At 48.6% G+C, this 20,972-nt stretch overlaps 1 protein-coding gene and 1 long non-coding RNA gene across 3 annotated transcripts in view; one reads left to right on the top strand and one right to left on the bottom strand.

Annotated features, from left to right (window-relative positions):
• The window catches only part of LOC127395475 (uncharacterized), a 308,391-nt gene that overhangs the window by 211,861 nt on the left and 75,558 nt on the right, over positions 1-20,972 (bottom strand). The gene's annotated exons all lie outside the window — the stretch shown is intronic.
• LOC127395437 (unconventional myosin-Vb-like) overlaps positions 1-20,972 on the top strand; it is a 129,314-nt gene that overhangs the window by 102,892 nt on the left and 5,450 nt on the right. The window contains exons 24-38 of one of the 2 annotated variants that reach the window (XM_051642440.1): positions 37-185; positions 969-1,088; positions 2,739-2,876; positions 3,708-3,770; positions 6,618-6,857; positions 7,669-7,766; positions 9,316-9,393; positions 11,642-11,840; positions 12,307-12,400; positions 12,992-13,135; positions 14,237-14,388; positions 15,149-15,238; positions 17,878-18,028; positions 18,850-19,135; positions 20,276-20,450. In XM_051642440.1, coding sequence (XP_051498400.1) covers positions 37-185; positions 969-1,088; positions 2,739-2,876; positions 3,708-3,770; positions 6,618-6,857; positions 7,669-7,766; positions 9,316-9,393; positions 11,642-11,840; positions 12,307-12,400; positions 12,992-13,135; positions 14,237-14,388; positions 15,149-15,238; positions 17,878-18,028; positions 18,850-19,135; positions 20,276-20,450 — 2,177 coding nt within the window. The remainder of the gene's footprint in view (positions 1-36; positions 186-968; positions 1,089-2,738; positions 2,877-3,707; positions 3,771-6,617; positions 6,858-7,668; positions 7,767-9,315; positions 9,394-11,641; positions 11,841-12,306; positions 12,401-12,991; positions 13,136-14,236; positions 14,389-15,148; positions 15,239-17,877; positions 18,029-18,849; positions 19,136-20,275; positions 20,451-20,972) is intronic. The other variant, XM_051642441.1, reaches the window with a different exon arrangement.

The following is a 20,972-nucleotide window of genomic DNA, read 5'->3' as shown; positions in this document are numbered from 1 at the left end:
CTCATTTTGATTTTTTTTTTTCTTCTCATTTTAAAGATGAATTTCCACAAATCACAGTTGAGGAAAACATCCAGATGAAGAAAGAGCTGGAAGAAGAAAGGTCTCGTTACCAGAACCTGGTAAAAGAATATTCAAGGCTGGAGCAGAGATATGACAACTTGAGGGATGAAATGACTGTTATAAAGGTAATGGAAATGAAATTATCTCTGTTGTCTTGTGTCCTGGACCTGATCTTGGTGGCTGGATAATGTGGTTCACTCATCCCCAAAATATTTAAATAAAATTGACATTATGGTGGAGTTTCTGCTTGATGTTTCCAAGATGGAACTGGATTTTAAGACTGAAGCCAAACCATGTGTATGCCTTCAAAAAGGAGCCTGATCTTTCACACAACTACATGGAGGTATCTGTGAATCCCAGCAAAAGCTCCTAGTTTTGCTGTTTATTTTGGTGATGTGCAAGTGTAGGTGTTGGATTAAAAAAACACAAAAAGCCACACCCAAAAACATGTCTTCAGTTTTGAAGTTCAGCTTTGCTCAAGTGTTAGAAGAACTGTTGAAAATGAGATGATAATTGGAGTGCTGCTGCATTAGGTGGAAGGTTGAGAGTTTTAAGGAAGCCTTGGAGGGCTGAACAGCCCTGGAGGGCCCTGAACAGCATAATCTTGAGCTCAGATGGGCATGTTTGGACTCAACAGGCATCTGGTGTCATGAAAACCTTTGAATTCTTGCATAAATTTTCAACTCTCCTTCTTCATCATTTCACATTTGTAATTATGCCCTTGTGCTAATATTAGTGTTGTGGCAGGGTGTAAGAAGTAGGAAATGGAACTCACTAGAAGGTGAGAGCCAAGTCTTTTGTTAAGGTAGCCATAATATATGGACACATTTGCTCTAAGAAACATGGGTTTGTGAGGAATCCTTCCTTAAACACTGAACTCATGATGTATCTGCATCTCTCCTTGACAGCAAGCACCAGGGCACAGGAGGAACCCATCCAACCAGAGCAGCTTGGAGTCTGATTCCAATTATCCATCCATCTCAACCTCTGAACTAGGAGATACCGAGGATGTGATACAGCAAGTGGAGGTACAGGAAACCAGGCAGGCATGGGGAGGAGGAGAGGGATGATTGACATGGGTCTTGGAGCACGTAGGAGGAATGTGGGTTGGACTGTTGGTCTGAGGGATTAAACTGATTTTGTGCTACAGAAACAGATTGTAAATTGTGTGAGAAGGACTGCAGGGTTGTGGTGCTATGGCAAGTGCTTACTCGTTTGTGGGGTCAGACTTAATTAGGGATCTAAATGTAATTAAGTGAAGACAGTGCCCGGTGGAGAAACACCTGGGGGTGTTGGTCAACAGCAGCTGAATATGAGCCAGTGTGTGTGCCCAGGTGGCCAGGAAGGCCACCAGCATCCTGGCTTGTGTCAGCACTGGTGTGGGCAGCAGGAGCAGGGCAGGGATGGTCCCTCTGTGCTGGGCCCTGGGGAGGGGGCAGCTGGAATCCTGGGGTCAGGTCTGGGCCCCTCAGGACAAGAAGGAGATGGAGGGGCTGGAGCGTGTCCAGAGAAGGGCAAGGGAGCTGGGGAAGGGGCTGGAGCACAAGTGTGAGGAGGAGCAGCTGAGGGAGCTGGGGGTGTCCAGCCTGGAGCAAAGGAGGCTGAGGGGAGACCTGCTGGCTCTGCAGCTGCCTGAGAGGAGGTTGGAGCCAGGGGGGTCGGGCTCTGCTCCCCAGGAACAAGGGATGGGACCAGAGGAGATGGGCTCCAGTGGTGCCAGGGGAGGTTGAGATGGGACCTTGGGCAGCATTTCTTGCTGGCAAGGGTTGTCAGGCCCTGGCCCAGGCTGCCCAGGGCAGGGCTGGAGTCCCCATCCCTGGAGGGGTTTCCAAGCCGTGTAGATGTGGTGCTGAGGGACATGGGGCAGGGGTGGCCTTGGCCATTCATCTCCAGGGCTGCTTTGCTGCCCAGGACAGCTCCTGTAACCAGCAGTCTCTTTAATGCAGAAAAGTGCAGTGTAAATGATTCTCTCCCTGTCAAAATTGCATGGAAAAGGGGAACATGCTTGTTGTTTACATTTGTTGGATCAGCCTGATTTCTAGACTCCACTTTCATGACTCAAGACCACATACGGATGGTGAATATTCATGGGATGTGTAGGACCATATTTAGTGTCCCATGTATCACTCATGCAAACCCCCATGCTCCTTTGCTGGCTGCTGGGATTCCTTGCTTTAATATTTCTGAACTTCTCTGAGAATATTTGCTAAAGTCAAATCATCAGTATTGACCACCCTTTAATATAAAATACTCCAGGAAAAGTCAATTAAGAAGCAGCTGCTAAATACTTGACTAGAAGGGACTCAGTAGAGCATCTCAAGTTTCTTACCTTTGGCCACCTGCTTATATGCTAGGCTGTTAAATATTCAGTGGTTTATTAAAATGAGTCAACTGTTCATTGACATTAAAAATAGGAGCTTAAAGTGGATGGGGCTCTGAGTGAGCTGCTCTAGCGGGAGGTGTCCCTGCCCATGGCACAGGGGTAGGATCTAGGTGATCTGTAAGGTCCCTTCCAACCCAAACCAGTCTTGGATTCTATGAAAATGGGGAATTTGGTCTTGGGATGCTCCTGTTCCTGGCTCTGGCTGGGACTGGTGCTGGCACTGCCACCTCTGGCACTGTAGGTATAAAACTTGACTGAGATCTTCCCCTTTTTCCCCTCTCTTGCTCTTTTCCAGGAGGTTGGGATGGAGAAAGCAGCCATGGACATGACCCTCTTCCTAAAGCTCCAGAAGAGAGTGAGGGAGCTTGAGCAGGAGAGGAAGAAGCTGCAAACCCAGCTGGAGAAAAAAGAGCAAGAGAGCAGGAAATCCCAGGTGAGAGTTGTCTTTTCATTGATATTTAATGTTAGTAACTGGTTTTCCTTGGTTACCTGAGGACACATGATGGAGGAATTGAGGTTTGAGAGGAACAAGTTCAAGTTAAGAGGCAGCAATTCCAGCTGGGAAGTGGAGAGCAAGTTCTTTGGCAGCTAAGGACAATTGGGCAGGAGATATGATCTGATTTTTTTAATATAAACTGGTTATAGCAGGTTTAGATTTAGAATCTCTGTGGGTTTTTTTTAATCCCCAGTGATGATAGTACAGGAATATAGCTTAAAAGTGCTGTAATAAATCAGAAATAGCAGGGTAGCTGTTAGCAGAAGATGTTCCTCCTTTCCTCTGGATTGCAGGGTAGGGATGTTCCTTTGATACCTTCTTCCTGGTGAAAATAAAAGCTTTCTACACTTGGGTCATTTGCTTGGAAAGAATTTTAAAAGCAAATACATGAAAAAAATCAGGATGACTGGAGCCCAGTAACCTCCAGTTAGTTGCAGGAAGCACATGGAACAGGAAGGTTGTCCAGCATCTCCTTGATTGAACACCAGCTTTCCACCTGCTCTGTTGGAGGCTGTTCCCTAATGACTGCCTTGGTTTGAAAGGTGCAACGAGCCACAGTTGGCAAGATATTAATCAGAGATTAAACCATTTTCTTCTCAAGTGGCCCCTGCCCTGTTCTGTGTTGCTGGGACTCTGTCTAATGCCAATTAATAACATGATTACTATTATGATTATGGTGGAGCTGGCTGTCACGGTGGCATGGCTGGCCACCCTGTGCCAGTTCCTCTGGCTGCTTTTAAATATTCCTTTGTCTTTAATCATACATAGGTGATGGAAACAAAGGCTGAAGGGACTTCAGAGCATGAAGATTTTGCATACAACAGCCTGAAGGTGAGTGAGGAGCTTCTACTTGGTGCTGTCACCTACTGCATGGCTCCAGCAGCCCAAATAAATGCCCTGAACGTGGTTGTCACCCAAAACCTCTTGAAATCAGGTCTGACTGTTAGAGATAGTGGTTTGGAAGCTCTAGCTCTCCATCATCTGCTTGGCCTGGGGTAGGTTCCTCTCTGGAGCAACATCTCTTCTCTGATTTACCTGGTTGAGTCACCCATGGCAGTAACAAATGCACTTCTGGTGAAGGATGCTTTTCCCCACATGTTGCCACTGGGACTTTCTTGGGTTTCCTTTGACAGGACACTGCAGGTCTCAGCACTTTGCACACAGAAGGTGTGAATCCTTGCAGCTGAAGCCCACCATGTTTCTTGTTCCAAGCTCCAACTCTACTCCTGGTCTGCTGTCCTTGCATCCCCAAGGTGCCACTCAGGTCAAAACCAAATCAATCTGTTGCACAGATTGCAGTAACAGCCTCCAGCTGTGGTTGCTGCTTCACCACAGTCATCCTGTGTCTTTCCAGCTGTTGCCCTACCCTGCAATTCATCTTTAAATCCTGGAAGTTCTTCTTCCATCATTTTCTCCCTGTGACATATAGAGAGACCCAAACCTGGAAGGCTCCTGTGGTGGCTTGGGTGGGTTGTATCCTCCTCCTTTAACTGCACCCAAAATAGAGTCACAGAATTGTTTTAGTTGGAAAAGGCCTCTCAGATCATCCAGTCCAACTGTTCCCCCAGCCCTGCCCAGGCCACCCCTGCCCCATGTCCCTCAGCACCACATCTACACGGCTTGGAAACCCCTCCAGGGATGGGGACTCCAGCCCTGCCCTGGGCAGCCTGGGCCAGGGCCTGACAACCCTTTTGGGGAAGTCACAAAGGTGCAAAAGGAGTGTACAGGTGGGGGACAACAGGCATTTCACCCAAGTCTGTAGATATTTAAAAATTACTTCATCACCAAAATCCACCAAGAAGGAGTATGGAATTCAGTTAATTAAAAACTCAGGGCTTGAGCTTTTGGAGCAGGGTTGTTGATTTAATATTCTTCCCTGATCTTCCTGACTTCATTTCTAACCAGAGCTCTGCTTGGTATGACGAATCCCTGGAGTTAGGAGTGTGGTTGAGCTCTTCAGAAAAGAAAAAAGGAGAAAGAAAGAAGAAAAGGAGAAAGAAAAAAGGGGAAAAAAGGAGAGGGGGAAAAAAAAGAGAAGCAGGAGCCTTATGCAGCAAATAACAGACATCACCAAAGAGTTCATTTGTTTAGAAATGCACTTCTTTGTGTAGAAATGCAGTGAATCACTTTCTTTTCATCCTTCTGTCTCTGAGGATGATCAGCAAAGAGTGGGAAGTGAGTTGGTACTTGAGGCAAGCGGCAAGAGGAGTTCAACCCAGTCGGGCATCAACTCCCTGCCATGCATGTGCTTTTCAAACTCCTGTTTTAAGGACAGTTCCAGAAACCCCAGGAGCTCAGATCCTCCCTCTGCTGAGCCTTGGTTAATGGGGATGTGGGGGAATTGCTGGATTTGATGCATTTCTTAGCATTTGTTTTTAAATGGTAGATGGTCCCTGGCTCTGCTCTGTGACTTTGTTCAGCTCTCATTGTGTCCCCAGATGCCACATCAGCTCTTCTCTTCACACCTCTATTTCTAATTTGGAAGGATTTATAATGATAACACTTGTTTCCTGTGGAAATGAGGTTGACACAGCTGTGTAGACATTACCCCCCTCCCCATGTCCCTTCCCCAGCCATTCTCACATTGGTTAGTTCTTCTCCCCAAGGTGATCACCAAGCAGATATCATGTAGGTAAGAGGAATTGTGCAGGAAAGCTGTGGAAAGGGTCAAAAGGCAGCAGGGAGGGGGAAGCACCTTAATCTCTGGCTAGTGGATGGAAAGCTGGCCATGACGTAGCAACTTCCTGTGGCAGCCCAGAAACCAACCATGTCCTGGGCTGCATCCCCAGCAGCGTGGCCAGCAGGGCCAGGGAGGGGATTGTCCCCTCTGCTCTGCTCTGCTGAGACCCCCCTGCAGGGCTGGGGCCAGGGCTGGGGTCCCCAGCACAGGAAGGACATGGAGCTGCTGGAGAGAGTCCAGAGGAGGCCCCGGAGATGCTGGCAGGGCTGGAGCAGCTCTGCTCTGGAGCCAGGCTGGGAGAGTTGGGGTGTTCAGCCTGGAGAAGAGAAGACTCCAGGGAGACCTGAGAGCACCTTCCAGTGCCTGAAGGGGCTCCAGGAAAGCTGGGGAGGGACCTGGGACAAGGGCAGGGAGTGAGAGGACAAGGGGGAATGGATTAAAACTGGAAGAGGGAGATTGAGGTGAGACATGAGGAGGAAATTCTTTGGTGTGAGGGTGGTGAGACCCTGGCCCAGGTTGCCCAGGGAAGCTGTGGCTGCCCCATCCCTGGCAGTGTTGAAGGGCAGGTTGGATGGGGCTTGGAGCAACCTGGGCTGGTGGGAGGTGTCCCTGCCCATGTAGGAGGGTTGGAACTGGATGGTGTTTAAGGTTCCTTCCAACCCAAACCAGTCTGGGATTTGCCATGATGGTTGTGTAAAGCAGCATCTTCCATCTGATCTAATGAATATTAAAGAGGATTTAAACAACGTGGGGCTTGTGGTTTAAAAATAGTGTCAACAAATAAAAGATGTCCCCTCTGTCCCCCTGTGGTGTTGTTATTAAATGGCAACAAGTCATTGATTACAGCCAGAATCTTATTCTGAGCCACAAGTGGCTGGATGGGCAGGAAATTCCAGATCCTTGCATAATCATTGGTAATGGAATTATCTTAGAGGTGTCTCAGGAGAAGATAAGGCACTGCAAGGCAGTTAGAGAAACTGGTTCCTGGTGTTTTTCAGAGGCAAGAGCTGGAGTCAGAGAACAAGAAGCTGAAAAATGAACTCAATGAGCTGAGGAAGGCTGTGGCAGAACGAGCAGCCCAGAACAACTCCTCCAGTGACATTCAGGACAGCTACAACCTCCTCCTGAATCAGCTGAAATCGGCCAGTGAGGAGCTGGAAGTGAGGAAGGAAGAGGTGCTCATCCTGAGGACGCAGATTATGAAGGCAGCCCAGCAAAAAGAGATGGGGAAAAACATGGTAATGGAGAAGGGAATGGTAGTGCTTTTCCTTTGCTTCTTCTGTTGCTGAAAATTCACTGCCTGCCTGAGCCAAGTCATTTCTGCTTTTGTAGGCCCTGGGTGGCAGGATGGCTCAGGGAGGTTCTAGGAGGTTCTGCAGGGTTGTAGGAGGTTCAGCCATCATTTTAGCCCAGGACTGTATGTCCCGTGGGCATCTGCACTGCTGTAAGGTTCTTGACCCCACACCTCATGTGGTCTAGCCAGCCCACACCATGGAACAACTTCTACAGCCCTACACTAAGGCGTGGTGGTCTGAGATGTTCCTGATGGTGTTTTGTGACAACTGGCTTGTTGAGCAAGGAAATGAGATGGGGAAAAAGAGCTTCTGGGCCAGATTCTGCTCATGTGATGCTGGTGCAGCTGTAACATGTTTTTAGTGGTGTGTAGGCAAGGAAGGGAGTCTGTCCCATCACAGTCCTTTGAGGGCTTTTTGTGTAGACCATATTCCTATGAAAGAGGACATTTTCAGAAAACCCTCACCTGGGCTTTTCAATTCACTGCCTTATCATTCCTGATGGCTTTGGTATGGTTTGTATTTCAGACCCCATGCCCTCCATACCTCCTTCCTAGGTTCTCTGCATTCTTCCACCTCCTGATCTCTGCTGCTGTCTCTTTGCACAAGCACCAGGTCACAGGAGCTCTCTCTAGTCTGGTGGGCGCCTTGAGGAATGTCTTAAAGATGCTTGGGAGTTGCTTGGTATCAGGAACCTTGAAGGACAGGAGGAGATGTACAGGATGTCATGCTGCTGTGTTTTGCATCTTGACTTTAGGAGAGCATCACCACCAGTGCCAGCTGGCCCAACAGTGACAAGCACATTGACCAGGAGGATGCAATCGAAGCCTACCAGGGGATGTGCGAGACCAACCGGTAAGTGTGGCCCACGTCCCTTCCACTTCCATCACCAACGTGTGAGAGATGAGGTGAAGACCACCATTAACAACATGTTTTAGAGAGCTACCAGCTTCCGGCTTGTGTTCTGGACCTCAGGTCAAGGCTGGGATGTAAAGATGGGACCCAAGATGGAGGTGTTCTACTGGGTGAGGAGCCCTCATCTTTGGGGCAGGTTCTCCCCAACAGCAGGAGATACAGGGCAGGTGGAAAAGCCAGCGTGGAGGTGAACTGGGTTTTTGACTTTGCTTCCAGTGCAGAAATAGGAGCAGGACTAAGAGTTGGGGTATATTTTGAATGGCTTTTCATAAACACAACACACCTTGTCACTTTGTCAACTGGTTGCAGAAGGTTGTTTAGCAGCCCAGGCTGGGGAAGATCATGAGTTAATTAGGATTTTAATCATGGCTGTATGAACATGAGCAAAGGACTGTGACTGCAGTATGAAAAGTTGTGAAGAGCTTTTAGAACTGGGTGGCCAAAAAGGTGCAGGTCACCAGCTGCTGTCCCAGACCTGTATTTCTAAGGTAAGGATAAAGGAGAAATGAGGCTGTGAAGCATGGAATGGTTTGGGCTGAAAAGGGACCTTAAAGACCATCTAGTTCCAACCCCCCTGCATGGGCAGGGACACCTCCCAGCAGCCCACGTTGCTCCAAGCCCCATCCAACCTGCCCTTCAACACTGCCAGGGATGGGGCAGCCACAGCTTCCCTGGGCAACCTGGGCCAGGCTCTCACCACCCTCACACCAAAGAATTTCCTCCTCACGTCCAACCTAAACCTCCCCTCTTCCAGTTTTAATCCATCCCCCCTCATCCTATCCCTCCCTGCCCTTGTCCCAAGCCCCTCCCCAGCTTTCCTGGAGCCCCTTCAGGCACTGGAAGGTGCTCTAAGGTCTCCCTGGAGCCTTCTCTTCTCCAGGCTGGGCCAGTGTCTATGATTTGACCCTGTCTGTGTTTGGATACCTCTGCCTTCCCCGTTGCACTGACTTCTGCTCTCTCATTTATCCCTCTTGTTCCGTGTTTTACCTCCATGGTTTTTAAGGATAAGGTTCTAATGTGGATGTTGGCTAGCTGCTGTGGGGTGGACAACCACATGGGAAGCATTTCAGCCATACAGAAACAAAAACCCAGTCTCTGACCTCCAGGAGTTGGGCGTTTTTCATAAAACCAGTAATGTATCTGGAGTGATGATAATCTGCTGGGAGGTTGGACTGGAGAATCTCCAATGGTCCCTTCTAACCTGAAGGATTTGGGGGTGAGGTGGGTCAAGAAGGAAAGGGCTGCATGAGGATGTGTTTCATAGCTTGGGAAGGAGGAGAAGCTCCAGTTGCCAAGAGTGTTGTAGGAGGCACAACCAGAGCATGGTTCTCCTCCTTCATAGTGGATAGGGTACAATACAGTAAGAGTGTGCTTTAAAATAAATATCAATTTAATGTAATAAGGGTTCTGCACCTTTTCCCCTTCTTTTGCAATTGACCTTTTGTCTTTCTCTGTCCTCTCCTTTCCTTTTTCTGTCCTTTCTTTCTAGCAAGACTGAGGACTGGGGGTATCTCAATGAAGATGGAGAGCTCGGCTTGGCTTACCAAGGTTTAAAGCAAGTTGCCAGGTCAAAGACTTTCTTTTTTCCCCCCACCATTTGCTTTCCCCCTTTCACTTGTCCTTCTGTTTCTTTCTCTTCCTCTGCTGTCCTCTCTGTAGGACCCACTGTCCTCTTTGTAGGACCTGTTGTCCTCTCTGGGAGCAGCTGGAGATGGGATATCCAACTGGAGGAATCAATACCCCTCCCACCCCCTAATTTTCAGATGAGTTGAGATGCTAATTGGGCATTGGTGCTGGTGGCTGTGGTCACTAATGCCAGAGTGTGGTGGACACACTATGTCATCCTTCCACACCTTCTCCCCATGTCCTGCTCTGGTGGGCAAATATCCCAGTGAGACACCCCAAGGCAAAACCTCTTGATCTCCAGGGGATGCTGGTGGTTCTGAAATGATCTCTCATCTCCCGACTCAAGAACACTTAAAACCAGAAATGGAGAAATGTAGAAGGACTCCTGGATTCTTTTCCTGCTTCAACTTGGTGCTCAGAAGAGCTGTCAATCAGTTGTTAATTAGTCTGTGCTCTCCTGCAGGGGGTTATGAGGCTCCAGTAGATATGATTGTTACAAAAGTTCTGAATTTATCTGCACCCTAGAGAGGAAAAGGTAAAATAATCTCTTGGATGAAGTAATCTCCAGTGGTCACATGTAGAAGGATCAAAGGAAAACCAAAGAACAGGGAAAAGAACAGGGATGATTCATTTGTTTTTCAAAACAATGTAGGAGCTCAGGTTTTCAGAAGGAGCAAATTTTTTTCCTGCCTTTTTTCTGAACCCACGTGAAGAAATAAAATGCAAATCAAGTGTTTAATACTTATTTCATGCGGAGCTTGGATTTTCCAAGGCTGTTAAGACTAACTCCTGACAACATGATTATGAGGCTGGGTCCATTATTGCTTATAATTCTATGGCTGGAGAACATGTTTTTCTACTCGAAAATGGGAGAGTGGAGCTTGTGTTGTTTAGATCTTCTAAAACCAACAACAACAAAAAGCCCCAGATTGGAGAATGATGAATACTTTTCATCCAGGCATCTTACATAGAGAGCATCTGTTCTTTTATAGAATTCTTAAAAATAAAAACACAGAACAAGTAACAACAACAAAAAAAAACAACCCCATGCTTAATTGTTCCTGCAGGGAAACAGTTCACAGACATGAATCTCCAGGGATTGCCAGGGGACCTGAAAGAGTTCCAGCTTGTTCCCCAGTGGTCCAGCTCCATGTCTGTGCACATGCTGGGTGAACAACAAGTTATTAACACCAGAGTCTTCCTCATATTTTATGATGGTCATTTGCATCCCATGCTAGAGGAGCCCAAGCCCCTGAGCTGGGTGTGTGGTTCTCCATTGTTCTGCCCAGGAGTCCACATCCATGAGCTATATAGCAAGAACATAGGCTTGGATTGTCCTCTTGGGTCTTTTAGCCACCATCTCCCTGTGTAGGCTGGGATTAATACTTGGCAGGGTCTGGTTTGATGGACATTCCCTTCTTGGAAGGGCTGGGTTAAAGGTTGATCTTGATGGGTTTGCTCAGCCTGAAGAAGGCTCCAGGGAGACCTGAGAGCACCTTCCAGTGCCTGAAGGGGCTTCAGGAAAGCTGGGGAGGGGCTTGGGACAAGGGCAGGGAGGGAGAGGATGAGGAGGAATGAATTAAAACTGGAAGAGGGGAGACTTAGGTTGGACATTAGGTAGAAATTCTTTGCATGGGCAGGGACACCTCCCAGCAGCCCAGGTTGCTCCAAGCCTCATCCAACGTGCCCTTCAACACTGCCAGGGATGGGGCAGCCACAGCTTCCCTGGGCAACCTGGGCCAGGGTCTCACCATCCTCACCCCACCTGACCTTGTCCCAGGTCCCTCCCCAGCTTTCCTGGAGCCCCTTCAGGCACTGGAAGGTGCTCTAAGGTCTCCCTGGAGCCTTCTCTTCTCCAGGCTGAACACCCCAACTCTCCCAGCCTGTCTCCAGAGCAGAGCTGCTCCAGCCCTCTCAGCATCTCCATGGCCTCCTCTGGACTCTCTCCAGCAGCTCCATGTCTTCCTCTTATGTTGGCCAATTTAAAAAGTGTTTAACATGCACTATACCAAATCACTATAGCCTGATGTGGCAGTAACACCCACAGCACCCCTCCATGTGTGTCAGTTTTATAGGGAGGTTGACCAGAAACATCTCCTGCATTGGCTGACTTTGAAGAATCTAAACTGAAATGGTGGTCATGCCACAATGACCAAGTCACAGGCTGATCTGTGTGGGCTTTTTCTCAGGTTGCTGGAAGCCCAGCTGCAGGATCAGAGGAGAGAGCATGAGGAGGAGATAGAAGCTCTGAAAACCCAAGTGGATGCCCTGCAAGAAGAGATGGAGAAGCAGCACCAGGCTTTCCTGCAGACCTTGCAGCTGTCTCCTGAGGCCCAGGTGGAGTTTGGACTTCAGCAAGAAATCACACGGCTCACCAATGAAAATCTGGTAAGAGGCTGTACTGAAAACAGCCTGAGGCAGAGGGAAAACATCAGGTTGAGAGAAAGGAAACAGGAAACGTGAAAGGGAGGAGAAGGTTCTGGGGTCTCTTCCACCAGTCCTGAACACTGCAAGGTTGTTCTGCATTTCCCACTGGTGCATTGGGAGTGTTGCTACTTGGCCTGGAACTGTTGTTTGGTGGCTACATGACTCTTGTGACTCCAGGTACCTTATTATTTAGTTTTTATACTTCTGAAGCTTGTCTTCTAGAAGAAGCAGGCACCCAACATCCACAGTCCTTGTGGTGTAGGCAGGGGGGTCTCCAAGCAATCGAGAAAGAATAGACCTTTTATTCTACTAAGATCCTCCCACCTGGTCCTGGTCACCAAGTGACTTCAGCCTCAAACTCATCCCAAATGAGTTATTCTTGGCTTTAATTATTATTATTTTTAACCCAATACATCTTGTTTTTCAGGATCTTAAAGAATTGCTGGAAAGGTTGGAAAAGAACGAAAGGAAGCTGAAGAAGCAGCTGAAGATTTACATGAAGAGGGTACAAGATTTTGAAGGTGACTTGGCTTTTAGTAGACATTGGGGTGGGGGGGCAGCACTTTGGTTTCACAGCCTTGCAGAGCAGCAGGATTTTCTCCTTTGCTTTCTCTAAAAGCTGATAAAGAGAGGAGACCAGTGGGCCAGCAGGGAACTGCTCTGCCCTGGCAATTCCAAGGGGATTAAACCCATTTAGGATTAAAATAATTGAATCCCAGAATGGTTTCGTTTAGAAGGGACCTTAAAGATCATCTAGTTCCAACTCCCCATGTGGGCAGGGACACCTCCCACCAGCTCAGGTTGCTCCAAGCCCCATCCAACCTGCCCTTCAACACTGCCAGGGATGGGGCAGCCACAGCTTCTCTCTGGGCAACCTGTTCAAGACCTTGTTCTTTATGCTTTATCAGTCTATGGAAGGTGATGACATCAGTGGTCAGTAGAGTTGGGTTATGGTTGAACTCAACGATCTTAAAGGTCTTTTCCAACCAGAATGGTTCTGTGATTATTGGAAATGGTATATATAACCTTTGTCCTGGTGTCTGCTCTGAGGGCAGCAGAGGACATGAAGAGTTCTTGGTCAGCAGGTCCCACCTTTCATGCTCTTTTCACAGCATCCCAAGCCGCGGTGCCAGCGGAGAGAAGGCAGCACGAGCAGAACATGCAAGTTTCAGTCCAGAGGAAAGAGAAGGATTTTCAGGGCATGTTGGAATATTATAAAGAAGATGAGCCACTCCTCATCCGAAACCTCATTACAGGTGAGGAACCTGCTCTCCTCCTCTGCCTGGCTCTTTCTCTTTCCTGGGAGAACTTGTTAGCTCAAGATCTCAGGATAGTCAAATAGGTCTTCTCAAATCCATCCCTCCTGGGGCTGCAGGTTTCTGGTGCTGGAGGTTTTGGGAGGTAAAGTGGAGCACTAAGCAGAGATACCAGCATGGATATAATCCTTAGGCACAGCAGAAACTAGAAAATGTAAAAAAAAAACCAAAACAGGCTGTGTTTTCTAGGGCAGGCAGGAACTTGCTGGGCTTGATAGGATGTGGTGGTAGATGGGGAGGGGATGGCAAAGGATACACCCTTGGGGGGTTGGCACAGCAGTGGAATAAAGGTATTTTGGTTTGTCAGATGTTTGATGGTCACTGCAAGGGATAATAAACCCAGGAGCTCTTTTACTGGAATGTCTGCTCAGAATTCCTGCAGCATCCCTTTATTTCAAGGCTGTTGGAGAAGTCAGTGCTGCCAAAGTGTCAGTATTTACCACCAGTTTCTCACCCCACCAGGGTCTAGTGAGGATCTAAAAAAGTGCTCCAAGAGCAGGGCCTTTCATTGCTGTGATCTTTGATCTTCTCCTCATCAGGCAGGTTCTCCCTTTAGAGGCTGCAAATTCCCACAGCTAAAATTAACATTCAGTATCTCAAGTGATTTACTGAGCTGTGAATTCCATGGAGGGGTTTGTATCCTGTGGGATGTATTCCTGAAAGCTTCAGGGAGCTTTTCTGAGGTGATGTGTGGGCTGCTTGGGTGGACTTTTCACGTTATAAAGAAGATCTAGTGCATCCTTGAAGTGTAATGTCATAGTGTCACAAACTTCAGCACACTTTGTGTGACTATCCCCAGCCCTGCTGCTGCAGCTCAGTGGCTTTGGCCAGCTCCAGGAGGTCCATCTGTCCTGCAGTTGGGTCTCTGGTTCTCTGTCCATCATGCAGAGAGGGATGCAAGTTGTAGAGCAGAAACCCCAGGGCTAGGGGAGAGGGGTTTGCCTGGGTCCATCTCCAGCTCTGCTGTTACCTGCTTCACCAGGAAGCTGGCGAAAAAAATGTGAAATGGATTTTTTTAAAAACTAAACCCAAACCTTCTAGATCTCAAGCCCCAGACAGTGTCTGCTACTGTTCCCTGCCTCCCTGCCTACATCCTCTACATGTGCATCAGGCACGCGGATTACATCAATGATGACCAGAAAGTGCACTCCTTGCTCACCTCCACCATCAATGGCATTAAGAAGGTGCTGAAGGTAGGTGCCAGTTTGCTCTTGCCTTGGGGTTAAGGTGATGGAGGTTGGTTATAACCATGTCCAAGTGTAGATTGTTCAGCTCTTGTGGTGACTTTCAAAGCCAGTCACTGTTACATCTTCCCTTTTTAGAATTGCAGCATCACAGGCTGGTTTGGGTTGGAAGGGACCTTAAAGATCACCCAGTTCCAACCCCCCTGCATGGGCAGGGACACCTCCCACCAGCCCAGGTTGCTCCAAGCCCCATCCAACCTGCCCTTCAACACTGCCAGGGATGGGGCAGCCACAGCTTCTCTGGGCAACCTGGGCCAGGGTCTCACCACCCTCACACCAAAGAATTTCCTCCTCATGTCTCACCTCAATCTCCCTCTTCCAGATTTAATCCATCCCCCCTCATCCCATCCCTCCCTGCCCTTGTCCCAAGCCCCTCCCCAGCTTTCCTGGAGCCCCTTCAGGCACTGGAAGGTGCTCTAAGGTCTCCCTGGAGCCTTCTCTTCTCCAGGCTGAACACCCCAACTCTCCCAGCCTGTCTCCAGAGCAGAGCTGCTCCAGCCCTCCCAGCATCTCTGTGGACCCAAAGGACCAGGAGAATTTATGATCCAAGCAGTAAAATTGTTGACATGCGCAGATTAAAGGAAGCGTTTGCAGGGAGCAGTGGTGAACAGCTCCCATGTGAGGAGGAGAGATTCCCAGTCTAGGTGGGGAAGCTCAAAATGACCTTGAAGGGGGGGGGGTCTCACATGTTTTCCTTCTGTTCCTGCAGAAACACAACGATGACTTCCAGCTGACGTCGTTCTGGCTGGCGAACACGTGTCGCCTCCTGCACTGCCTGAAGCAGTACAGCGGGGACGCGGTAAGGGGGGCCTCTCCTCTCCTCTCCTCTCCTGTCATTCCTCCAGGAAAGGCCACTCTCTAGGTCTCCTGCCTCTGGTGGCTTCCCTCTGGCTACCATGTGGGGTGATCTCTGACTTTCCTCCTTTGTTGATTTGGATACAGTGAGGCAGCTTCTGCAGTCACAGAGTGGTTTGGGTGGGAAGGGACCTTTCCAGTCCAACCCCCCTGCAGTGAGCAGGGACACCTGCACCTAGATCAGGTTGCTCAGAACAGTTCCCTGAGCTGGAATGTTTCCAGGGATGGGACATCTCCCACATCTCTGGGCAACCTGGGCCAGGGTCTCGCCACCCTCAGCATAACAAATTCCTCCCTTATATCCAGTCTGGACTAGACCAGAGCTTCACAGGACTTTGCACCAAGACAAGACATTTGAGAGCCAAAACCAAGACCTTTTTAACACAACATGTGACAGAATATTTGCAATTTTTCAGCCAACTATTCACTTGGATTTGTCTGAACAGGGATATTCCTTATGGGAGGCTGTTTTGAAGGCTGTTCCTCTGGTTTTAGCAGGTCCCTCAGCATTTCATTAACCAAGATTTTTAGCCAGGAAAAAAAGTGCTAAATTTTACCGGTTTATTCTGAATGTTTCTACTGATTTTTATTTTTCCTTTTCTGTGCAAGTAGTTCAGAATAAGCCCACTTGGAGAGAACAAAAATACACAATCATAGTGTAAGATTTGGGAATTAAATGCTCTCATTTCTTGCCACCTCAGTAATATTTCAGAAGTTGAAATCAGTTTAATTATAGCCAGTCCCTTCTGACAAAATCAGATCAACACAGTCCTCTTAGTACATTGCACCCTGTAGCCACATTCTTTGGCTGTTTCAAAAGAGCCAAATTATGTTGTTTCTAATTTAGTTGATGAATATATATATATTGAAATGAAGCTGTAAGAATAAAGACCAAAAAAAATATCATGGGATCAGATTGTCTATTAAGATCATTCACAAGATAGTGGCTGGTGTGGGAAACCTCAGTGCCTTAAATTAAGAAGAAAAAGAATTTAGATGATATTTGCTAATAATTAAGCTCCTGTTTGCCCTCTTCTGCCTGGATAACAACATTACATGTAAAGAAAATCCTCCCTAGAAAATCAACAGGGTGAAAAATGAACCACATTTAAATGTCACAATCTTTGCCATTATTCGCTGTTTTAAATCAAATTGATTATCAAATTGTGAACTGACAATTTGGTGAAAAAAAAAAAAAAGAGGGGAAGAAATATTTCTGAGCAGTTCTCAAAATACATGGCTTGAAATCCAACCTATATTTAAGGAAAGGGGGTTTAAAAAAAATCCCAAACTAAATGCAAGCTTGCAGTGCAGAGGGAGACTTTTTCGTTAGTCAGAATGAAGGAGAAAATCTGAAGTCAACTCCAATTGTACGTGTTGTGTTTGTGCATTTTGTGCTAGTCAGGAAACAGCAACAGAAAGTTGCACAGTTCTCATTTGGACACTAAATTGGTAAGAGCTGATGAACAGGCAGCCCCACCTGCAGAACTGTGTCCAGTTCTGGAGCCCCCAGCATAAGAAGGTCATGGAGCTGCTGGAGAGAGTCCAGAGGAGGCTCCGGAGATGCTGGGAGGGCTGGAGCAGCTCTGCTCTGGAGACAGGCTGGGAGAGTTGGGGTGTTCAGCCTGGAGAAGAGAAGGCTCCAGGGAGACCTTAGAGCACCTTCCAGGGCCTGAAGGGGCTCCAGGAAAGCTAGGGAGGGGCTTGGGACAAGGGCAGGGAGTGAGAGGACAAGGGGGATGGATTAGAACTGGAATAGGGGAGATTTGGGTGAGACATGAGGAGGAAATTCTTTGCTGTGAGGGTGGTGAGACCCTGGCCCAGGTTGCCCAGAGAAGCTGTGGCTGCCCCATCCCTGGCAGTGTTGAAGGGCAGGTTGGATGGGGCTTGGAGCAACCTGGGCTGGTGGGAGGTGTCCCTGCCCATGCAGGGGGGTTGGAACCAGATGATCTTTAAGGCCCTTCCCAACCCAAACCATTCTAGGCTTCTGTGATCATGTTTGCTTCTGCCAGCAATCCTGGTGTTTTGTGGCTGAACCCATAATTCTGGGCTGCAACCTCCAATTGCAGGATCAGCTGCTGCTTCAGCAAAAGGCAGGGAATAAATTCAATTGCTTGGCGAGTTTTCTGAACCTCAGATCCATTTAAAATGTTGTCAGAACATAGCATGTGGTTATATATTTATTTTCTCTTTTTCTAATATCTTATCCTCAAATTGTCTTATTTCCCATAAGTAATTGGAACTCAGGGATAGACAATTGGCTAAAAAAAGTTTCTCAGGGTCTGAAAAGTCACTTTCTAGATCATCTCTATATTAGAATTAACACAAATGTTGCTCCTTGCTTAAGACTGAAGGAAAGAAACTTCTCACTTCATGATGTTTTCCTTCAAAAAGCCCCTAGTAATAATTGATGGCTGAGGAAATCAGAGGTGATTTATGAATCTCAGCCAGAAAATAGCTGCAAAATGCACTTGGGTAACATCTGGCTGTAATTTACTCCATGTTTGTTTTAATCCAGTGATTTTACTGGACTGGAAATAGGAGGGATAATGAAACAGGGGGGTTTAATCTCCTCCTCTTCAGGATTTCATGACCCAAAACACGCCAAAGCAGAATGAGCACTGCCTGAAGAACTTTGACCTGACCGAGTACCGCCAGGTGCTGAGCCACCTCTCCATCCAGATCTACCAGCAGCTCATCAAGATAGCAGAGGCCATACTCCAACCCATGGTCGGTATGTTCACACCTCCTTAGCTTTTAGGACACTTGGGTTTCTTCTGCCATCATTATCTACTTAGGAGTGTTTTTCACACCTTTGAATGGTGCTCGTGTGACTTCTCCTCAAAGGAACGGCCTAGGGTTGGGAAAGAGGCAGATGGTACCCAAAAAGTCTAGGTCTGGAGCCTGGGCCTTGTGGTGGCAGTGATGTGGAGTTATGGGGACAGACCTGGATGAGTTTTGCTTTTCCCCCGTGACAGAAACTAATAGGGATGAGGGGTTTTTTCCCACATGGAGGGGCTGGAGCGTGTCCAGAGAAGGGCAAGGGAGCTGGGGAAGGGGCTGGAGCACAAGTGTGAGGAGGAGCAGCTGAGGGAGCTGGGGGTGTCCAGCCTGGAGCCAAGGAGGCTGAGGGGAGACCTGCTGGCTCTGCAGCTGCCTGAGAGGAGGTTGGAGCCAGGGGGGTCGGGCTCTGCTCCCCAGGAACAAGGGATGGGACAAGAGGAGATGGGCTGCAGTGGTGCCAGGGGAGGCTGAGATGGGATCTTGGGCAGCATTTCTTGCTGGCAAGGGTTGTCAGGCCCTGGCCCAGGCTGCCCAGGGCAGGGCTGGAGTCCCCATCCCTGGAGGGGTTTCCAAGCCGTGTAGATGTGGTGCTGAGGGACATGGGGCAGGGGTGGCCTTGGCAGGGCTGGGGGAATGGTTGGACTGGACGATCTTAAAGGGCTTTCCAAACAGAACAATTCCCTGGTCTTGTGACAGATCCTGTCACTCATTTGGGGAGTCAGTGACAGAGGTGAGGTGGTGCATTTAGGTCATTTTTTCCCATTTTCTCAGTGTCTGCGGTGCTGGAAAATGAGAGTATCCAGGGACTTTCTGGTGTCAAACCAATGGGCTACAGGAATCGCTCCTCCAGCATGGGAGATGGTGACAACTCTTACAGCTTAGATGCCATCATTCGTCAGCTCAACACCTTCCACAGCATCATGAGTGACCAGGGGCTGGACCCAGAGATTGTGCAGCAGGTCTTCAAGCAGCTCTTCTACATGATCAATGCCGTTGCCCTCAACAACCTCCTGCTGAGGAAGGATGTCTGCTCATGGAGCACGGGCATGCAGCTAAGGTGGGACAGGGGCTTGGGCTGGGATGGACCTGCCTAAGGGAGTTTTGTTTGAGTTCCAAGGTGATGCAAAAAAAATACACTGGTGTAATTCATCATAGAATCCCAGACTGGTTTGGGTTGGAAGGGACCTTAAAGATCATCTAGATCCAACCCCCCTGCATGGGCAGGGACACCTCCCACCAGCCCAGGTTGCTCCAAGCCCCATCCAACCTGCCCTTCAACACTGCCAGGGATGGGGCAGCCACAGCTTCTCTGGGCAACCTGGGCCAGGGTCTCACCACCCTCACACCAAAGAATTTCCCCCTCATGTCTCACCACAATCTCCCTATTCCAGTTTTAATCCATCCCCCTCATCCCATCCCTCCCTGCCCTTGTCCCAAGCCCTTCCCCAGCTTTCCTGGAGCCCCTTCAGGCCCTGGAAGGTGCTCTAAGGTCTCCCTGGAGCCTTCTCTTCTCCAGGCTGAACATCCCAACTCTCTCAGCCTGTCTCCAGAGCAGAGCTGCTCCAGCCCTCTTAGCAACTTTTGTAGTGTTGAAGGTTTTAATTCCTGTCAGGCCCTGGCCCAGGCTGCCCAGGGCCCTGGGCTGGAGTCCCCATCCCTGGAGAGGTTTCCTAGCCCTGGATATGTGGTGCTGAGGGACATGGGGCAGTGATGGCCTTGGCAGGGCTGGGGGAATGGGTGGACTTGATGATCTTAAAGGGCTTTTCCAACCTAGATGATTCTGAGATTCTGGGATCAGGGGCCCACGTGCCCCATCACTGCCTCATTGTTGTGTTGTATTAAGGATTGGAATTTGGAAGGACACCTAGTCCAGACCTGCCAGGAAGGGGCCATGAATATTTATCAGCCCTGGCATAGATCTGTGACCTTCCTTCTTGCTGGAAGTGATTTATCCTTCCCTTTGGTTCCTCTCCCCTTCCCTCCATAGATCCTTTGCATGTTCCTCCTTAGCGTGGCAATGTATAAAATTTGCTTGGAGTTTTTGAGTCCTAAGTCTGGGTGTCTCTTGCAATGCAAATATGGATCAGAAAAGCCACATCTACCAGCACTGCCCCACAACTTGAGTCTCCTGGGGGATTTCTGGGATGCTCCATCTTATCTCCTCTCAGCTCACGTCCTGTCTTGGCTGCTTACCCAGGTTTAACATAAGCCAGCTGGAGGAATGGCTGCGTGGGAAGAATCTACAGCAGAGTGGAGCAGCACAGATGTTGGAGCCCTTGATTCAGGCAGCCCAGCTCCTGCAGCTGAAGAAGAAAACTTCAGAAGATGCTGAGGCCATCTGCTCCTTGTGCACGTCGCTCAGCACACAGCAGGTAGGGAGCAGGGCACAGGTTTCCACTCCAGAGCCTTATGGATAATTAAAGGAGTGGAAAAGGATGGTCTCCTAGTGCCAGTTCTTCATTGACGTGACCACTGGCATTCCCATGCTGGGAATAACTTGTCCTTCCCAGGACTGATGATTGGTAGGGACTCCTGTCAGAGGTGGTCACCATGGTGGCTCCTCTCTTAAGGTGCTGAAGCTCCAGAACAAATGTTCAGAGGCGAAACCCAGCCCTGAAGAGGTCATGAACTAAGTCAGACAACTTGGGGTTTTAAATCCACCTGGTGTTTTCTGCCAGGGTCTAACCATCTCTGTAGGATGCCCACCAAAGACATTTTGGGGCAGGAGGCTGAGAACTGCCCATCTAGGCTGGCTGGATCTGGCCTTAAACTTTGAGAGTCTGTTCCAGGAGGATACAAATTCATGTTTTTTTACTGCTGGATTGCATGGCCTTGATTTGATAATGTTGTAGCAAGGGAGAAGTGTTCTCTAGTTCTTGGAGATCCTTTCTCCT

The sequence above is a fragment of the Apus apus genome, chromosome Z (assembly GCF_020740795.1).
Source record: "Apus apus isolate bApuApu2 chromosome Z, bApuApu2.pri.cur, whole genome shotgun sequence".
Classification (NCBI taxonomy): Eukaryota; Metazoa; Chordata; class Aves; order Apodiformes; family Apodidae; genus Apus; species Apus apus.
This window is presented reverse-complemented; position numbering and strand designations above follow the sequence as displayed.